This window comes from Monodelphis domestica, chromosome 5, assembly GCF_027887165.1.
Source record: "Monodelphis domestica isolate mMonDom1 chromosome 5, mMonDom1.pri, whole genome shotgun sequence".
NCBI classification, from domain to species: Eukaryota; Metazoa; Chordata; class Mammalia; order Didelphimorphia; family Didelphidae; genus Monodelphis; species Monodelphis domestica.
In genome coordinates, this window is record NC_077231.1 from 120,461,984 (window position 1) to 120,483,840 (window position 21,857).

General features: G+C 36.1%; 1 protein-coding gene across 7 annotated transcripts in view; it reads left to right on the plus strand.

Annotated features, from left to right (window-relative positions):
* Positions 1-19,836, plus strand: part of ATF7IP (activating transcription factor 7 interacting protein) — a 136,954-nt gene extending 117,118 nt beyond the window's left edge. For all 7 annotated transcript variants that reach the window (XM_056799177.1, XM_007503691.3, XM_056799178.1 and 4 more), the window contains 3 exons: positions 2,842-3,030; positions 5,302-5,414; positions 14,299-19,836. In XM_056799177.1, the coding sequence (XP_056655155.1) occupies positions 2,842-3,030; positions 5,302-5,414; positions 14,299-14,715 (719 nt within the window). In that variant the 3' untranslated portion in view covers positions 14,716-19,836. The remainder of the gene's footprint in view (positions 1-2,841; positions 3,031-5,301; positions 5,415-14,298) is intronic.
* The last annotated feature ends 2,021 nt before the right edge of the window (positions 19,837-21,857 follow it).

Genomic DNA, 21,857 nt, shown 5'->3' on the forward strand with positions numbered 1-21,857 from the left:
TCAAAGGATATGAACAGGCCGTTTTCAGAGGAAGAGATTAAAACTATCCATAGTAATATTAAAAACCACTCCAATTCACTGGTGATTAGAGATATTCAAATTAAAACAACTCTGAGATACTGCCTCACACATAACAGATTGTCTAATGTGAAACAGAAGGGAAAATGAAAAATGTTGTAGAAAATATTAGGAAATTGGGACACTAATACATTATTGGTGGAACTGAAACAACTATTCTAGAGAACAATTTGGAACCAGGTTCAAAGAGCCAACAAAATTATGTATACCTTTTGACTTATCAATAGCATTACTGGGTCTGTATCTCAAAGAGATCAGAGATAAGGGGAAAGAACATATCTGTACCAAAATATTTTTGGCAGCAAAGAATTGGAAACTATGGGGTTGTCCATCATTTGGAGAATGGCTGAACAAGTTGTGGTGTATGGTTGTAATAAAATACTATTGTGCCATAAGGAATGATGAACAGGATATTCTTAGAAAAACTTGGAAAGACTTACATTAATTGATGTGAAATGAAGTGAGCAGAACCAGGAGAACAATGTGTATGCAGTAACAGAAATGATCAATGTGAACAATGTGATAACAATGATCAACTGTGAACAGACTAAACCATCATTAGCAAAGTCTCCAAGATAACCACAAGGGACTCATGATGAAAATCCTATCCACAGCCACAGAAGGAACTGTTGGAGTCTCAGTGTGAATCAAAGCATGCCATCTTCCACTACCTTTCCTGTGATAGGTGCATTCTCTTAGGACATGAGCAATATGTAAATATGTATTACATGGCAATATGGCTCTAACCTATATGACTATTTATTACCCTGTGGAGAGGAGGGAGGAAGAAAACTTGAATCCCCAAATGTCAGAAAACTTGTGAAAAATTGTTTCTGCATATAACTGGAAAAAAACCACAACTATGATATTATGATTCTAGTTTAAGAACTAAAAACAAAACAAACCTCCCCCTATTTAAGTCTCAATAGAGTTCCTAAAGAATGGATTGTAGGGGGCAGCTGGGTGGCTCAATGGATTGAGAGCCAGGCCTAGAGACTGGAGGGCCTAGGTTCAAATCTGGCCTCAGACACTTCCCAGCTTTGTGACCCTGGGCAAGTCACTTGACCCCCATTGCTTAGCCCTTACCACTCTTCTGCCTTGGAGCCAATACACAGTATTGACTCCAAGATGGAAGGTAAGGGTTTAAAAAAAAAAGAAAAAGAATGGTTTTTAAATGAGCCCTGGATCCAATTTTTGCAAATAAATATTTGTGCTAATAATAACCTTGTCCTTGTTATATTTATAGCCTCCTTTGTCTATCATAGCTGTCTGACATAAGTGTTTTATAAATGGTTAAATGAGTGATTATCTTCAGGAATTGCGGCACTGTTTGGCCATTTTCCTTTCCTCTTTGCTAAATTATAGTGATTATTTGGAATAACAAATCACCTAATGTGTTTTGGAAGGAAAAATATCAAGGATAACAAACTAAGATTATACATATAAAAAATACTTCATATGGCACCATAGTATTTTTATATATGTGTATGTGTACATATCTACACATGTATATGTATGTGTCTGTGTATGCATAAAATATAAGTTACATTTTACTGAAATAGCAAAAATTCTATGATTTCTTGTTAATAGATCTTGACTGCTTTTCTTTTCATTATCTGTCAGTTTTTATTAATTCAAGCTTTTTAATTTTTGCTTTTCTAACACTTGCTGTTGGAGTGGCTGATAATAAGGGAGAAACACAGGGAAGAGGTAGAAGAAAAAAGCACATTAGTGGTGAGAATAAAAGATTCAGCAGAACTATTATTGAAAGAGTGAAATGGAAAAGAAATAGAGAGGTTAGAGGAAGGGGGTAAAGGTTGTACGCTAGGTCTTAGGCTTTGGATAGAGAAAAATGTACTTGTTAAAAATAAAAGGTAAATTAGGGTCACAAAGAGAGCTAGCTATTTTCCTCAGAGCAAGGAAATCAACCATATCTTTTTTTAAAACTTGGTTAGTGAGGGGGCAGCTGGGTAGCTCAGTGGATTGAGAACCAGGCCTAGAGACGGAAGGTCCTAGGTTCAAATCTGGCCTCAGCCACTTCCCAGCTGTGTGACCCTGGGCAAGTCACTTGACCCCCATTGCCTAGCCCTTACCACTCTTCTGCCTTGGAGCCAATACACAGTATTGGCTCCAAGACAGAAGGTAAGGGTTTAAAAAACAAAACAAAAAAAACACAACAACTTGGTTAGTGAGAGCAGACACTTGTCACCAGGTAAGTCGCTTGACCCCAATTGCCTAATGCTTGTTGCCATTCTGCCATAGAACTTAATGTCAATTCTAAGACTGAAGATAAGACTTTTTTAAACAAATAAAGTAAAATTTGCTGTAGTGGAGGGATCAGGTCTTCTAGTTATTGAGTCCTTGGTGAAGAACTCATAGCCTAAATTTCCTACAGCTGTTGAATTGGGGTTACTAGTCTCTCATTTCTTTCCAAATATAGAAGCTTATTTCCCTTACACCTTTTCATAGAGAATAAGGAAGATACTGAGCTTGTTATTTCTCTGTCAACTTAGATATTATCTAATCAAATAAAATGTGATATAAAAGTATTTTATAAATTTTGGTTAGCGCTGACATTTTTACATTATGTTTAACAGATTTCTTTGTAATCTCGTTTTAATGCTATTAAGTCAGTTAATAAGAATATAGCCAAGAATGTTGGCTTTTATTCTGTTTGTATAACATATAAAAGCTGTTTTCATTTAATAGTAAAAACCTTTTTTGTTGTCACATATTTGTTAATGTCCTTCCATTTCCTATCAGCTCCAACAACCGTGAATGTAACACACCGGCCAGTGACTCAGGCTACTACAAGACTCCCCATTCCAAGAGTTCCTACTAATCACCAAGTGGTTTATACCACTCTCCCTGCACCACCAGCCCAAGCTCCAGTAAGAGGAGCAGTTTTGCAAAACTCTACTGTACCTATACGGCAGGTCAACCCTCCAAATGGTAAGGGAAACTATTTAAAATGGTTAAGATTCTTAGTCAATTTTTAGGAAAGAATAATCTGTTTAGAAATGAAATGGCAAAACTGCCTGCATTTTTATTTTTAAAGACCAATAAAATTTCATTTTTCTTTCAACAGGGAGCTAAACTACCAGTTGGTCTTTTACATTATTTGAATGCTTTGTCTTTGTCTTTCATTCAGTTTTGGGTTAACTGATTTGTGGCATGTTTATTCAACCACAAAATTTAAATTTAAATGTCCATCATTTATCCTAAAATATACTTGCTTATACCTAACTACTGTCAGAGAGCTTTCTTACTAAAAGTAAGTATCTTTTCTTTCTCCATATTCAGAAAAGAAAATAAGATGTATAGTTGTAGTGACTAGGAGTCAATCTCTGATGAGATATCGAATATTCTTCAGATTTAGGAGAGGACTAATAATGAGAAGGAAGGAGATAGAGAAAAGGAAGGATATAGGTAGCCATCTTGTATTTTAAGGCTTATTTCAACTCCCAGGGTAGGGAAAAAAGAAAAAAAGGTACCCTGAGTAAAAGTTTGCTATTGCTTCATGAGATAATGCTTTCTGTAACTAAATATTAAAGCAATTCTTCCACTTTCCATTCCTTGCTCCCTTTTCTCTCTTGTTTTGTGCTAGATTGGAAATGAAGCATCATGTGTTTCTGATTCATTATTGAGACATTGTTTTAGGGTTACAGAGAACACAGAACTTATGGGATTTGTGTGGGGAAGGGGCAATGTTTGTGTGTTTTTGTATTGTTTTGTTTTTGCTCCTCTGCAACTTCTACCCATATCTTCTAGTTTTGTCCTCTAGTTCAACCTGAATAAATCTAATCTATCTTCCATGTGGTAGTTCTTCAAATTATTGAAACAACGCTTATGTTTTCCCCTAAATCTTCTCTTCTTCGGGCTATATAAACATCCTTTTCATTCTAGTCACATCTGATTTTAACTTGAGAAGCTCTATACATTTATTGCTAAATAATGTTCTTGGATGCACAAAACTAAACAAACTATATAAGATATGCTCTGACCAAGGCACAGCAGTATTTGGCTACTTTTCCTCTCTTAATGGACCCTAAAATTACATTACCTTTGACTACCATATCACATCATTCAAGTTATTGAGAATGTGATTCAATAAAACCCCAAGGGCAAATTTTTTTCTTAAGTATACCTTCCAAGTCTTTGTATTTATAAAATGTTTTTAAAATTCAAACTTCAGAGTCTATATTTAGCCTTATAAAATTTCATTTTATTTGTTCTTACATCCTTTTGAGTCTTTATTAGTACATTTACTATTCTTACAGCTTTGTCATCTGACAATTCGAGAAGCATGCGACCAATACCTTTATCCAGTTGCAGTGTTTTACAACTGAATCCTAAGAAAATCAACTTACAAAATGGAAAACTAGGTAGCATACCATTAAAAAAGACTTGAGACTTTTAATGCACTCAGTAATTGGTCAAGTATTCAGTGTGATTCAACTGTGTGATATCATAGTCAGGAAAACTCATGTAATCTTTGGCCACATTAAGAGAAGTATAGTGCCTAGGACCAAGAAAGATGATAGTTCTTCTCTCTTCCACCTGGATTAGACTCTAGATTCTACCTTGAGCATGATTTCTTAACCATTTTTGTATAATGGACCCCTTTGGCAGTGTGGTGAATTTCAGAGATCCCAAGTTAAGAATCTCTCACCTAGAGTAAAACATTTGGTCAATTCACCTTTCTGGTCTTCAGTTTTCTTAGTTATAAAATAAACAAGTTGAAGTTGATGGTCTCTAAACTCATTTCTAGCTTTAAGTATTTGAAAAACTGTCACATGGATGAGAGTCAATTTGTTCTTAGCCATAGAGGACAAAACTAGAGATGACTATAAATCATAAAAAGGTAGCTTTAGGCATGATGTGAGAAAAAATGAATAGTAGAGTCATCCAAAAGTGAAATGGACTACTTTATGAAGTCATGCCTTCTCTCACTACAGATCAGATCAGATATAAAAGGGCTTTTTTTCAAATATAGATTTTTAACTGCAAGGCCTCTGAAATGTCTTTTAACTCTGAGGACTCTGAATATGTAAGGAATCAAAAGCATTTTCAGCCTTATTCTTTTCCCTGGCTTCAAAAATATTCGACTAATTAGAATTTACTATGATTCATTGGATTCACATTTATTAAATTCTTTGGTCAAAGTTTCACTGAATTTAGAACAGACTAGTGATAATGTACTTTTTTTTTTTCTTGTGGTAGGAGTCACAGTGCGAGTGCCTCAAGCAGCTACATATGTTGTAAATAATGGACTAACCCTAGGATCAACAGGGCCTCAGCTAACAGTGCATCATCGACCACCACAGGTGCATCCTGTAAGTAGTTTGTTATTATGAGACCATTAACTATACAAGTGATAAGCTAAATTGTGTGTAGCATTTCCTTCTTTTACATTGTTATATCGAAGCATATATGCCGAGAGAAATATACTGTGCCTAAGATCTATTTGTACGTTATTACAACTAAGTTATTAGGACTTTTTTTTAATGGGTTCTGAACTGTGTAAATCAGAGGCAAATTTTGATGATTTGACTTTATTATATGAAGAGATGGTCCAACTGGTAGTGAAAATGAAATGTTCTGAGTGACACAAAGAAGCTCAGAATTCTATAGGATTCTATTCTCATCTTGTGCCTAGAGGCACAAGACTTGAATCAAATCTTTGACTGTTTTTATTTGTTGCATTGTTAAATGCTGCTGAACTGAATGTGTTTATTCATTTACTTTAAGGTGCAGTAGAAAACCATTTTTTTCTTCTACATTTGTCCTTTTCCCTGGAAATAGCATGACTTCTCTAGTTTTTGATGGTTTGTTTATATTTAAAGAATTTATGATTATATACTATTTAGAAAGAATTTTATGACTATTACAACAACAGCAACAACTACTACAACCCTGGGTGGGAAGGAGAAGAATTGAGGAGCCATAATTATTAAAGTGTCTGCCACTGTACTAGGCACTAGGGATATAAATAACAAGCTAATCTCTACTCACAGTGAGCTTACATTCTTACATGAGAAACAAATACCTACGTTAAGTATGTACAGAGTAAATATTAAAAAAAATACATGGTAGTTTGGATGGGAGGGCACCGGTTTAGCATAAGGGAGGACCAGGAAAAACTTCATGTAGATGTTGATTTTTGATCTGTGTATTAAGTGAAGAGAAGAATTCTTTGAAAAAAGAGTGACTCCCTAGCATGAGGCCAAGGAGAGGCCTGGCCAGTTCAGAAGTCTCAGGACCAGGTGATAAAATGCGATTTGTCAAGCTGTGCCCTAGCATATGAGAAAAGGAGGACTAAAGAATGATAAGCTGTGTTTGAGGAGGCATTGAGTATTATATTTGATCCCAGAGACAAGAAGAAGCAACTAGAGTTTCCAGAGTGGGGGAGCAATTTGGTCAGATTTGGAATTTAAGAAAGTTACTTTGGTAGTTGTGTGGAGAATTGACTAGAATTAGAGAGAGAAATGTGAGAAAGGTAAACCAATAGGAGGCTTTTGCAATAAACCAGAGAAGTAGTAATGAGGGCCCAAACTAATGAAGCTGTATAAAGGGCTCAACCATGAGAGATATTTGGCAACTGGGTGGATACATGGGATGAGGGAGAATAAGGAATTGAGATGGTATCCAAGTTAATAATGTTGGGGACTGGAAAAATTATGATGCACAAGGAACAAGAAGACCAAGTTTCATTCAATAGTAGACTTTATGGAATAGATTAAGGTGTAGGAAGACTGGAAAGATATGAGGGATAATTATGAATGCCTTCAAAAAGCAAACACAGGATTTTATATTTGATTCTGAAAATAATAGGAAGCCACTGGAGTTTATTAAGAAGGGGGCAAGGAGTAATGGTATTGGTTAGAACAATGCTTTAGGGAGATCACTTTGACAATTGAGTAGATTATAGTATGGGGAGACTTGAGATAGGCAGACTCACCAGCAGACTGTTACAGTAACCTAGGCCTGAGGTGATGAGGGCCTTGCCACCATAATGATGGCAAGCATTAGAGGAGGGATGGTGTTTACAAGAGATCTTACAAATGGAGACTTGATAAAAATTTGGTAACTCATAGGGTTTTTTTTTTTACATACTTTATATCATGGAAACGACCTACATCACTAAATGTATTATCTCAGCAGCGAGAAATGGGAAATTACATCAATACGGATAATAGTATTTTTAATAGATTTTATAACCTGTTGCTTCTAGTCAGCAAACTTTTGACTCATTTTTCCAAGAAGAAAGAAGTCATAGTCAAAAGCAATAAAAACAGAGAAACATTGAAAAGTAAAACCAGTTTTTAAAGAATACTTGGCAAGAGACCCAACTAAACAAAGTCATCTTAAGGACATTGAAGAATGAAACTAAAAGATACCAGTTAGAGAAACAAGGGGAAAAGTTCAATAAAGATTTATCACAGCAACCTTTTTATTTTTTATTTTTTAATCACCAAGGGCTGTGGAACATAGACTAGCACACTTGACCTTAATATCACACTTCTGGAAATGGCATTTTAAAGGAGACAAAAATAAAAAGAAATAAAAAGTTAGAAATGGCAACCAAATTAGATCAGATATATAAAGAACACTTCCATGGTGTAGATGAGAGAATTGTAATTGAGGGACTGATTTTCAAGTATCTGAAGAAAAAGAGCATTTCAAGACCTGGAGGAGAAAAAAACCTCAGCTTGTTAACTGTGCCCCAGCAAAATTTAAAAAGGGTGGGGAGTGCATCAACAGCAAACTAAAAGCGGTATAGATGTGTTTTACAAAAACTTCCTAAATCTTTATGAAAATACTTTATACTTAAGGAGAGGGCATCCTTGATGAAGGTAATACAGTGGAACCATGGTACTCCTCATTAATTTGTTCTAAAAGGCAGATTGAGTACCAAAAAGGCTTAGTACTGAATGTAATTTTCCCATAAGGAATAATGTAAATTGAATTAATCTGTTTCAGATACCCAGAAAATCCAGATTTTATAAGGCATTATTTGCATTAATAGAGTTGTAGTCCATTAAATAAGCATTAATAATATATAGATATAAATAAAAACCAATAATTAGAGTAAGTGAAATAATTTTAACTTAACTTTATATTGAGAGGAGTTCATAGACTAAGGGGATGGTGAGAAAGAGAAATGTTATTGTCTGGAAAAGGAGTCCCTTCCATAATATTTGAGGGCAATTGACCCTCTAAAGTTCATTCTCTTTCTTTTTTCTGTCCCTTATCACCACTGAACCCTGCTTGAGATTCACTAGGTATAAGGTTCACAAGAAACCCTTCCAATGATGTGTATTTTTGTCTGCATTTCAAAATTTCTCTTAAGTGCCAAATAGACTGGTCATTTAACAAATTTACAATTCTGCTTGTTAAAGCTTTTTTAGGGTGATAGTTTTCAACAAAGTTTTGTACTTCTACCCATTTTGCACACATTTCCTTGATGAACAAAATGGGGACATTCTCCTTTGCCTCCTTCTCTCCTGAAGAAAAGTCCTCCACCACTGGCTATTGCTTCTTCCTTGGAATTTCTTGCAGTTCCTCAGCCAACAAGTTCTAGCAAGTGCATTAAGTGACAAGCAAATGCTGAATGGTAGGAAAGATCTGTCACACTGAAGTGAAAGGGGAAGGCAGGCTACAGGGGCAACTGAATCCACAGCAGCATCTTCCAAAGCTCTTAGCCCACAGATGGCAAGGGGATCAGACAATTCAGAAGATTACAGGAGTTCCTTTGCTAACACTGGATGCAGGACTTGTTACAACCATGCAATTCTGGGTCTCAGTCCCAGGGTGAAAAGGAACACAACACTCTAGAGCATTTGACTACAGGGGAATAGAGACCGTGATCACAGTTCCAAGGGGGAACAGACCACTTATGATCATTAACAGATCAGAGCAAGGACTAGAAGAGTAGTAAACACACCTCTCCTTAGATCATGCCACCTTGAAAGAATTAAAAACTTAAAGGTTCCTAGAACTAGCTCTGAAAGCAGATCCATGAAAAACTTTGAAAAGTTGAGATAGTGCCTCCCCCTCAACCAAGAGCAGAGTACAACTTTAGCATTTTTTTTTAAATCATAAAACTTGATCACAGAAAGCTACAGTAGCGATAGGGGAAATCAGAACACAAATTCAGGAAACAATAGTGTCAAAACTGCTACATCCAAAACCTCAAAAGAAAAATGTGAATTAGTCTTAGGCCTAAAAAGAACAGTCAACAGCCTGATAAAAGAAGCACAAAAAATACTTCAGAAAATAACTTCTTAAAAACAGAACAGGGACAGCCAGATGGCTCAGTGGATTTAGAGTCAACCATAGCAAATCTGGCCTCAGGAATTTCTAGCTGTGCGACCCTAGGTAATTGCTTAGCCTTTGATGCTCTTCTGCCTTAGAATCATAACTTAGTATTAATTCTAAGACAGAAGGTAAGAGTTTAGGGAGGGAGGGAGCCAAATAGTAAAAAAGGCACAAAAATACACTGTAAAGAACACTTAAAAAGCAGAACTGCCTACATGAGAAGAGATATACAAAAATTCACTGAAGAAAAGTAGAATGGCCAAATGGCAAAGAAAGTACAAAAGCTTAGTTGAGAAAGTAAGTCCTTAAAAAATAGAATTGGCCAAGTGGAAGCTAATGACTCCATGAGACATCAAGAAACAAACAAAATCAGGAATGAAAAAAAAAGAAACTATGAAATACCTCATTGAAAAAACAATGTGACCTAGAAAATAGATGCAGGAGAGAGAATTTAGGGATTGTTGGACTATTTGAAAGTCATTAAAAAAAGGGAACCTAGACATCATCCTTTAAGAAATTATGAAGGAAAACTGCCCTGATATTCTAAACCAGAGCATAAAATAGAAATTGAAAGAATCATTCACCTGATGGAAATCCCCAAATGAATGTTCCCAGGAATATTGTAGTCAAATTCCAGAGCTTCCAGGCCAAGGATAATATATTGCAAGCAGCCATAAAGAAACAAGTCAAATAACATGGAGCCACAGTCCAGATAGCACAAGATTTAGCAACATCTAGAGTAAAGGATTAGAAGACTTGCAAAATGATGGTCCTGAAGTCAAAGATGCTAAAATTATAACCAAGAATTGCCTACCCAGCAAAACAGTGTAATCCTTCAGGGGAGAAAATGGACATTCAATAAAATTAGGAGACTTTTTCAATAATTTTTTATGAGACTTAGAGATGAATAGAAAAATTGATGTTCAAATACAAGGTTCAAGAGAAAGCTAAACAGAGAAGAGGAATCGTAAATTAAATAAATTCTTCCCTACATTAAAAGATTATATTTGTAATGCTTTAGAACTTGATCATTATTAGAGCAAGTAGAAGGGTATGCATAGAAAGAGGGCATGGATGCATTGAATATGATGGGATGACAACTAAAAAACAAAACAAGAAGGAATGAGAGGAATACTCTGGGAGAAACATCGAGGAAGGTAAAATTGGGTAAATTATTTCACAGAGGTGTGAAAGATTGTTTATAATGGAGGGTAAAATGGGAGAGGTGGGGAAGGAAGCATATGAATCTTACTCTTATTACTCAAAGATGGAATAGCATACATACTCAATTGGTTATAAAAATCTATCTTATTCTATTAGGATAGTAGGAGAAGAATGGGAAAAGAAAAGGGAGGGCAAATTGGGGGAAAGGGCAGTCAGAAGCAAAACATTTTTCAAAATGTATAGATTGAAAGAGAGTAGGATAAAGCAGAGGAAAAATAGGATGGAGGGAAATATACAATAATAATAACTGAAAAGGTTTTACCATGAATTGTCTTATAAAGGCCTCATTTCTTTAAAATATGGAGAACTGAGTCAACTAAATGGAAATATGAGTCTTTCCTCAATCGATAAATGATCAAAGGATATTATGAACAGATGGTTTTCTGATGAAGTAATCAAAGCTATCTATACTCATACGAAAAATACTTGAAATCACTGTTGTTTAGAAAAATGCACATTGGAACAACTCTGAGATAATTACCCTGTATGTATCAGATCAGCTAATATGACAGAAGAGGAAAATGACATGTTGGAAGGGATTTGGGAAAAATGAACTGTGGATTTGTGAACTGATTCAGCCATTCTGGAGGCAATTGGAACTATGCCCAAAGAGCTATAAAACTGAATACCTCTTGGCCCAATAATACCAGTACTAGTTCTGTATCAAAGAGATGAAAACTAAAAAGGAAAAAAAAACGCATACAAATAAAATATTAATAACAAGTGACAACTAGGTGGCTCCAGTGTATTGAGAGCCAGGCCTAGAGATGAGAGGGTTCTGGGCTCAGATCTGGCCTCACGCTTCCTAGCTGTGTGACCCTGGACAAATTTTGTCAACCCCAACTACCTAGCCCTTACCATTTTTCTGCCTTGGAACCAATACACAGCATTGATTCTTAGAAGGAAGATAAGGAAGGGTTTTAAAATATATATCATGAAGGCAGCTGGGTAGCTCAGTGGATTGAGAGCCAGGCCTAGAGATGGGAGGTCCTAGGTTCAAATCTGGCCTCAGACACTTCCCAGCTGTGTGACCCTGGGTAAGTCACTTGACTCCCATGGCCTAGCCCTTACCACTCTTCTGCTTTGGAACCGATGCACAGTATTGATTCCAAGATGGAAGGAAAGGGTTTTTATATATATATATATATATATATATATATATATATATATATATATATATATATATATATATATATATATCAGCTTTTTTTGTGGTGACAAAGAATTGGAAAGTTGGGGGAGGGGTGCCCATCAATTGAGGAATGTCTGAACAATTTGTGGTATGTGATTGTGATGGACTATTTTGTTATAAGATGATGAACAGATGCTTTCAGAAAAACCTGGAAATACTTAAATGAACTGATGCAAAGTGAAATTATTAGAACCAAAATACTGGGCACAGTGATCCAAGACAATTCCAAAGTTTCTTAGGATGGAAAATGCTATACACCTCCAGAGAAAGAAATGATGGAATTTGAATACAGATTCAAGCATAATTTAAAAATCTTTATTTTTATTGTATGTTTGTTTTTTAGTTGTATTTTCTTTCATAACATGAATGGAAATATTTTTTGCACAAGTGCACATGTATGGCCTATATCAAATTTCTTGCCACTTCAAGAAGGAGACAGAATTCAAAATTTCAATGAGCAAATGTGAAAAATTGCTTTTACATGTAATTGAGAAAACAAAATGTTTAAAAGGAAAAAAAGTTATCAGATCCTCACCATCCATATGGAAAAATTTAAGTGTTTAAAGAATATCTATTGCCCTTATTATGATATGTATTTGGAAGGAAAACAGTGATTATCTGTCAGTTTGTATGTCTAATAAATGGACAATGAGTGGGTCCAGAATTGGAACAGGAAGAGACCAGTTGGATTACCTTTAGCAAATTGAGAAACTTCTATACTTCTCATGGAACCAAAGGGTCTATATTTTTTAATACTAATTTTAATGAGTAGGCTATAGCATACATAACCAGTGAGAAACTTCAAAGAAGAATGGAAATAAAAGATGTTATCAAGGAATTGTATACTAGGAGAAGGAAGAGGACAGACTTGTGATGTGGGCAAAAGTGAGAGATGATGATAGTGTTCTGATATCTTTGGAATTTTGGGGGGATGGGGGATTGCAAGGAAGACCATAGCACATTAGGTGAACCTTCTGTGTTGGATTTATGGAAACACATGGACAAGAATTTCACAGGAAAACACTAAGCTTGTGTTGTAATATGCATCATTGGAGGGCATTCCAAAGTTAATGGGATCAGTAGTCCAAAAGAGAGCTAAAAACTTGGATTCTTTAATCTTTTTTTAACAGTATTATAAACAATATTAAAGTCATAAGTTGTCTTGAATTTTGAGCCACTTCTTTTAAATTACCTTCAGTTTTTTCTGTCCATATCTTCTCATTCTCTATCCTCTGTATGGAAATCATGTACTCAGTTCTTTTGGTTCTGTGTTTTTAAAAAAAAAAATTTTTTTTAAGCCTTTTCCTAGTTCCTGTCCTACCTCATATTTGTCAGTTGTCATGGCATTAGATAGCATTTCCGTATCCATTCATTTTTCAAAACAATGAAATATTGCCTAAGTGTTTTCTAAGAATTTCCACCAGTGTGTCCCTAAATAGCTTGTTTCTTACAACAATGAACAGATTTTTTTATCTATTAAAAAAAGGAACAATGAGATATTCTCAATGGTAGCAGCAATAACATTGAGCATAAAAAAATTGTGGGCTAAAACTCCCACATTTTCAGAAATTAAGGGGTGCTTCTTAAAATTTAGGATTAAAATTATTCACCATTAAAGAAAGCCATCTCATTAACAGCTTATATTCTGAGATACTAAATGGCCAACTCCTGAAATACAACAATAACATATAATAATTTAGGGACAAGAGGAAAATACATGTTAGGAATTAAGCTGCAAATTATCAGTGATGGGTACAAAACCATTAGTGTTGATATTTTAAGTGGGGAAGAAGATGAAGTATATTTATGACATGAAAAAGATACGGAAAAAAGTTGGATATCCAAAATGACAGGTATCTTTGACACACAAATGGAGAACATCCTCCATGATACGGATATCATAACAGTTCAGTAAGGCTCAAGGAGAAGGATTGTGATCTATGTTAGTGAAGGGAGTCATAATACTAATAATGTTTTCAGTCATTCAGAATATTAGAATAAGGTAAACTTGTATTGGAACATGTAAAGTAATTAGTTTATTAATTGCAAAATGAATTGGCTTAAAGGATCAAAGATTTAGAGCTGGAGGAGAGCCCTCAATCTAGTCCAACTTCCTTGTTTTACAGATTAGCATCCTGAAGCCCAGTGATGTCTGAGGTCACTACTATGTCAGAGACTGTTTTTTGTTTTTTTTTAATACCCTTACCTTCTGTCGTAGAATCAATACTGAGTACAGTTCCAATACAAAAGAGCTCTAAGGGCTAGACAATAAACTAGCTGACCCCAAAAGTAGTATTTTAACCCAGACCTTCTGACTTCAGAGTGAGTATTCTTTCTGTTGTGCTGTTTGGAACCAGGTAAATCATGTTAGACTAGTTGATTTCTAAGCCCCATCCCACCATTAAAACTATGAACCTGAGCATTTTTTCCTTTGGTTACTGCAAAGTCTAATCTTGTCTACTACTTTTTTTTTTGTATTTTAGGAGCCATCTCGCCCTGTGCACCCAGCACCCCTACCAGAAGCTCCTCAACCACAACGTCTGCCCCCAGAAGCTGCCAGTACCTCCCTTCCTCAGAAGCCACACTTGAAGTTAGCTCGAGTACAAAGCCAGAATGGCATCGTGCTGTCATGGAGTGTCCTAGAAGTAGACCGTAGCTGTGCCAGTGTAGATAGCTACCACCTTTATGCTTACCATGAGGATCCCAGTGCCACAATGCCATCACAGTGGAAGAAAATTGGGGAGGTAAAAGCGCTTCCTCTGCCTATGGCATGTACTCTCACTCAGTTTGTATCTGGCAGCAAATACTACTTTGCTGTCCGAGCCAAGGACATTTATGGACGTTTTGGACCTTTCTGTGATCCCCAGTCAACGGATGTGATCTCTTCCCAGAGCAGTTAAACACTCGGAGCCTTTACATCTGTCTCTCTTTTAAGAGTTCCATTTTTTTTGTCTTGTTTTTAATCTTGTGCATGATATTCACTGTAAAATCCACATTCTGCAAGATTTCTTGGACAGATGTGTGTAATACACTACATACATTTATATCCAGAAGTAAAATAAACTCTCAGTCCACAAAGCAAGAACTATTTTCCTGGACATTTGAAGCTTCAGGATTTTGAAATATAAATGTGCACCTTCCTTTTAATTTTGAGATTTGGGGACATAGTGTGTGTATGTGTGCGCTTGCATGTGTGTATGAATGTGTGTGTGTGTGTGTATGTGTGTGTGTGTGTATCTGTGTGTCTTTCCTGTTTAATTCATTGCAGCAGTTTCTCCTCTTTACATCCTCAGATTTACCTCTGTTCCAGTAAAGAGTGTAAAGGTCAAGGAGAAAATAGCATGAACAGTTAGGATTCTGCTTCTTGATGAGGGTGGGTTCATACTTTGCACTACATAACTGAAGCTAAATGTAACCCAAAGAAACAAACAAAAAGCACATCCGAAATAATTATTCAGTAGGCTAATTCAAACATAGGAACGGATTTCTTCATATCTTTCTTAACTTGGGTCCTTTTCCTAGTCTCTGCTTAAATTTTGACTGGGAAAAATAAAAGAACATTTGTCTTCTAAACTACTCATTCTCTGCACTGAGGATATGTTCTCAAATGCAAACATTAATGAAGGAAGAGAACATTAATTCTGGTTGGTTTTGTTGAAAGAATATAGTAAAGATAAAAAAGACTCTCCTGCTTGAATCTGAGAACTTGTCTAGGACATTTAATATCCACTTAATTAACAATCCCCCTCTGCCCTTCCCTTCTCTCCTACCAACTCTTTTAAATTTATTTTGTGCCTTAAAGATTTAACTATAAAAATAAACATGGCCATATCTCCATTGCTGTTTACTTTTTTTCCCTTTGAGATTTTTATTTTATACCTCCATTTTTCCTCTAACTTCAGAAAATGATTTTTCTTTTTTTTTTCTGTTGGAAGGTGTTGGAGTTAGGGGAAACAAAACCTTAGGCTCTTTTATGATTCTTATCCCATGTTATCATTAGGTCTACTCAAAATTCTTGATTAAGCTATCTGTCCTCCTCCTCACTCCTTATAATATACCCCAAAGTGTGATTGTTACTACCAGTTAAGCTGACTGCATGCAGTGTGTGGACCAAAGTTTTACTAGGTTTTATCTTATAAACGTCATCCTTCAGACATCTTTGGCATCAACACGGCATACTTACAACAAAGATTAACAAGACAATTCTAGTTTATCATTACCATAATTTTTAAAATATTCTCTTAATTTTAGAGTAGCAAGACCATTTCCAATAACTTAAAATTCAAGGCAGAGTTAGCATTAGAAAACATGTTTAAAATACCGTCTCGATGATTTGAAGCAACCAGTGTACTATTTTAAGATAAATCAAGAATGGTTCATATCTTTTTTTCACATCATTCTTATTGACTTGTTCTTAGCAGTCATGCAAATGACTTGTATCTTTTGATGGTGCCAAGGTAACAGTTAAAACTGCCCTCATAAAATTTTGCATATGCTTTGGTCAAAATTAAAGGTGTATCACTCTGTATTGTTTTATTTAGCATAATTTTATTTAAACTGCTGGGAATCATAATTTAGCTCCAAGGGATTCAGCCTTAGATCATGATTTGTTTGTTTTTTAAATGACAACCATATTGGTATTCAACAGGTACTGAGGATAGATTTGTTGGTGGGGATGGGAGGGTTGGAATAAGTTAGGAGAGGGTTATAAAAGAGACTTGTGAAGGAGTCTGTGAAATAACTTTCTAAATTTGTTATATTGGTGGCTTTGTTCCTGCCATCTCATTTTTAAAAATCTTAAATCTGAGATTTGTAACTTTCTTGAAGCAAAGGAGGGGGCTAACTTTGTTCTCCTCCTGTCCTTTTTTGTATATCTTTGATGGTTTGTAGTTGGACCTGTAAGGAAATTATCTTCTGAGAGAGTTCACATTTCAGATTAATACAATGTCATCTGTTAGTGTGAACAGTTTAGGCTTGGTGCTGAACAAAGCCTTTCTAACTACTGATTGCCAATAATGTAATGCTCTGATGCCTTCCTTTCACTTTCAAGGAATAAGACTACAATGAGAATTAGGGTTGTGTCAAAGCCAATTGGTTCTTTTATTGTTTTTATAGTGAGTATGCTTTGAGCCAGTTCTTGCCAACTATGGGCCTTGTAGTCATTTGTTAGAACTATTTTTAAGGGTGACAGTAAAGAAATTGCCAATGTCACACCTAAGAACTTGGGATGGAAATTTCATTTGGAAGCGATGTCGTTTTATATATGTATATAAACATATACATTTTTCTACGTGTGTGTGTGTGTGTATATATATATATATATATGTATGTGTGTATATATATATATATATATATATATATATATATATATATATATATATAAATTTTTAACAGTAAAAAAGAGATGCTTATGTTTTCATGATGATTCCTGACTACAGCATGCCCATCTTTGACAATGTTCTTTATTGGCTTGTTTAATGGTTATGTGATGCCTACCTACTTGCTGACTTTGCTAGAAAAAATATATTGCCTAGAGTGACCAGTATGTCTTTACATTCACAGGCATTCGTGTTTATGACAAAAGCCTTCCTAGTACAAAGACATGTAAGTCAGGTAGCAAAGCCAAGCAAGTAAAAATTATTTCCTTATTTAGCCTATTTTCCCACTGTGTGTTATAAAAAAAAATCTGAAATCGCAAATAGTAATCTTGAAAAATTACTTTGTAAAATTTTGTTTATCTTAATGAAATAGGGCAAAAATAATACTCTGAGCGTTTTCTTGTTCCAAACAGTGGAAGGAAGTTGCAAAGAGAATTGCAATAACTCGGAGACAGCAAATTAGGGACTTTGGTCCTCGTATAGAACAATACTCAATATGTATAAATTTGTGGTTTTAGTTATGAATGGTCTGATTACAAGTGTTTCGACATAAACCAGTGGATCGGTAGTACATTTCAGTTTATTAACTGCGGCCAACCCTCAGACTAGTACCCCTATGGGGTCTGGAGGCAGCAGCTGATTGAATGCATGTACTACGAGGGGTCGAGGGTGAAACTTAAAGCACTTCTTATTCCTTGGCTAGTCTCACTTTGAGAGTCTGGACTTTTGATGTTACTTTTAGGGAAAAGCTTAGATCACAAATAACTAGAAGTAGCCACTTTGAACAGTTCTGCTCTGGTTAAGAGTTACACTCCATGTTACCTCTTTACTCCATGGTACCTTTTCACAGAGTATTATAAGCTGGATTTTCACATTATGGGAATGCAAGGTTGCTACATTTTTAGTATGGCAATATCTCCCTAAGTGTTGCCCTGTTGGAAATCTTGAGAATTTTGAGGATTTTAACTTGAAATGTAGTAAAAGTTTAGTTGACTTTTGAAGTGGCAGTGCTGTTTTTTTTTTTTAATTTTGTACTTTGTCAAATTAACGGTTCACCCTGTTTTAAGTGTGATTATTCCTTTCAAAAATTTTTGTTCTTGCCAGTAAATATGTAAATGGAACACAGACTCCACTGATTCATAAATATAATTTTCCCCTCTTCCATTTCTAAATATGAAGAATACTGTGATACTTTCCCCCAAAACTTGTTTATGGTGGAGTTGTGGCAAATAGCTTCCTCTCTGTTGGAAGCTGACTGTTCACTGGAGTGACCCTTTTTTTTCCTCACTCATTTTTCCCCTTTTTATGATAGCTGGTAATAAGTACCTCTGAAGAAACCTCCTGAACCAAGGAACTTGAGATAATTTGCAATCTTAGGGTAGATATGTCCTTATGCAAAACTGCTCCAAAAGCAGCTTGATTGCTTTATACAATTTCCTCAGTTCTATTAAGTGTTATCTTGGTTTTTGTTCGTTTTTTTTTTAATTTCTGTACACATTTAGATCTGGGTAATTTAAAATGGAAAAGGCAAATTATAGCAAGTCTTACCTACTACCATTTATGTAGTCTTAGTAATACTGCATGATCTTTATAATGTGCTCATCATCTTTGGTCTGAAAGTTTTCCAGTACTGTACAAAATTGAAAAAAAAAAAGTAATGCCTGTGGTATCCTTCACCTTCTCTGCACACTGTGATCTTTACACAGAGTTACTGCAAACCTCCAAGTGTTCTCTTCCCAGCTTCCCTTCTCCTTGGGCCATTTCTGTCACTATTCTGTGATTTCTCATTATGATGCAGATCTGTGTGTGAACCTAGTTTTGCTCTAATTCCCAGAATAACCATGTCCCAGTATTAGATAGATTGCAAATAACACTATCCAAAAGCAAGCTATGAACCTGCCTTCCTAAGTATTTACATTTAGGAAACCATAAAGTCTTTTTTTTTTTAATATTTTGGGGGGCTGTTGGGGTAAATACAATTGGCAATTTAAAGGAGTTCAGATGAGGTTGTCAATATGACAGCCATATTTGTTATCCAATATTCATCCCCTTGAGCCAGCAAATGGGGAGTGTAAGTGCTACAAAAATGAACTCAAGAACAGAAATGAAATGTTTTATCTTGCTTTGCTTTTCATTTTCAAATTATTTTGTCATTATCATGTTAAAATCAGTTTCTCTTTGTTTCTCTTTTGTTGTATATGTAGGCTGAGTACTCACTTTTTATATTTAAATGCTGTCTGGTTTTAAAGAGTTTTGTTTGTAAATAAAGTTTCTGGGCTACCATCCTACTTTTGGGGATCCAGGCTTTAGTAATTTATCAGCCATTTAAAAATTAAATATAAGAATAAATACTTTGTAGGAAACTTGGAGCCTGATTTTGTTTTCCTTTTGTTGTTGTTGTTGTTGTTGTTGTTTTTGTTTTTTGCAGCTGAAGGTGTAAATAATATAAGATAATGTAGGACCTACCCAAAGCCCACTGTAAATTGGGCTACTGCAAGCTGTCCCTATTTTTATTAGGTTTGGGATTTTTTGTTTTGTTTTTGTATGTTTGATAGATTAGTGTCTGTACAAGTGTTAACTGTAGTGGGATTTTGTCCAACAAGCCTGAAATTTATACTTTGAAATAAACTACTGGGTTTTTAACATTGAGTCCTCTGTGATTGGTTCTGGTTCTCCTGGGCTGTTGAGTTTACTTGCTTTTGTGAAAATAACCACATTCCAAGGGTCATATTTCTTTATTGCACTGTACCCAGTAACTCAGAAAGAGCCTTTCCTCTACTGTACAACTTAATAGTTTAAAAATTGATACCCTGCTTCAGCCTCTAAGGAAGTAATTTACAATGAAGAAAAGACTACAATGTTCCACACTGGCCATCAGAAGGAAACCTAGCTGATATTTTAGCTGGCACAACCTCTTCCCACACTGTAGTTCTCTTTTACCCAACTATTCATTTTCCAGAAATTAATCCATGACAATTAGAATTAGGTTGTGAATTTCAAGTATATTTTGTCAATGTGGAATCTCGAAGTTCCCAGTTTATTTAGTTGGGAGGTAGAAACCCCAGGTTTTAACCTTGTCACAGGAGAGTCCCCTCCCCCAGGGAAGGTCCTACATCACTGGTCTCAGGCTAACCATAGACAATCCACTTCCGGTGGGAGCTAAGCCCAAGCTGAAGTGACTCTTAGTCTCCAGAAGGCTTTTCCCAGTATATCACACCCTCCTTCGGAGGACCGAACTTGGCACCCTGACACGCTGCCTGTAGGGCCAAAGAGTCGCTCAACTTCGGCTTGGGCTTGGGCTTAACTCCCACCTGAAGTGGAGTCTATTGTTAGCCAGAGACCTATGAAGTGGGACCTTCCCTCAAGGGGAAACCTCTCCTGTGACAAGGTCAAAACCTGGGGTTTCTACCCCCCAACTAAATAAACTGGGGACTTGGAGATTTCCATGTTCACAGTTTCTAGAAAATTTGTGTAGTTAGTCAAATTTTAGTGACTTTCAGGAGCATAATTTGATCGATCTTTGGATCTTGGGCAGTTCTTGTCCATGTGCTTCCACAAATCCTTGAGAGGCTACATGACATAATGGAAGAACTGCAAATTCTGAATAAAGGGGGAGCCGAGTTCAAGTTCCATGAGTTGTACGATCATGGATCTCTGAACCCCCCTAGTTGGCTTCAACTTTTTCTTCTGTAGAGGAATAATAATATCTCTTAACAATACCTTTGCTTTTACCTAATTTGATTGTTAAGATAGTGATTGATTTACTTGGTAGTAACTAGGATCCAATAACAGATAGAAATGCTCCATTAACCTAAAAGGGCTTTGGTTTGATCTATAGAGTCCATGTCCTGGAAACTTTTCCCTAGTTTCACTTTTTAAGTCAAAGACACCAGTGTGTGGTCTGGTTGTTGTTTCATCCCCATTATTCTACCACCCAGTGGTACAGTGGGAAAGGGCAAGCCCTCATATGAAGGGAATGCACTTGGTGCAAATCTTGCCTCTGCTGCTTACTAACATCTGAAAGATGAGGAATTTGGACTACCTGTCCTCCGAGAGCCTTTCTGGCCCTGGCTCCCTTGTGCCCTCTGAGGTCCTAGTCCCTCTGGAATCCCACTTAGCAGTGTACTGCAGCCTTTGACAGCTAACCACAAAGCTTCCACTGCTGCCAGTTGGCTTGTCATCTCTGATTGTTCCTGGATCATAAAGTTTCATCTTTTGCCGCCTTAGAGCAACATTAGAAAAATGGTGTTAAAAAGAGGTCTTTGCTGGCAACAAGCAACTCAGGATTCTTACACATACCACATAAACATGATCTTGCCTAACCCCTTGCTTCAGAACCTAGCTCATTTCCCAGCTAGGAGTACTCATCCAAGATATGTAGGCATCAGGACTAGACACACGGACAGTCTCTTACCTGTGGAAGTCCTTCCCTGTGTGCACACATCTGTAGAAGGCCATTTAAAGTCCTGGCTGGCTTCCACATGGACTGACCCTGGGACTGGATCCATCAGTGATCTAGGCCAGAGGTGTCAAACAGGCCCAAGCAAAGCGCAAACCAGATTAAAATGTAGTTGGGCAATATTTAGCAAAACAAAAATACGATAGAGCATAATGATAAATGGTTTTCTAAGTCAGTTATGTGTCTGGAAGGATTCTTATAATTT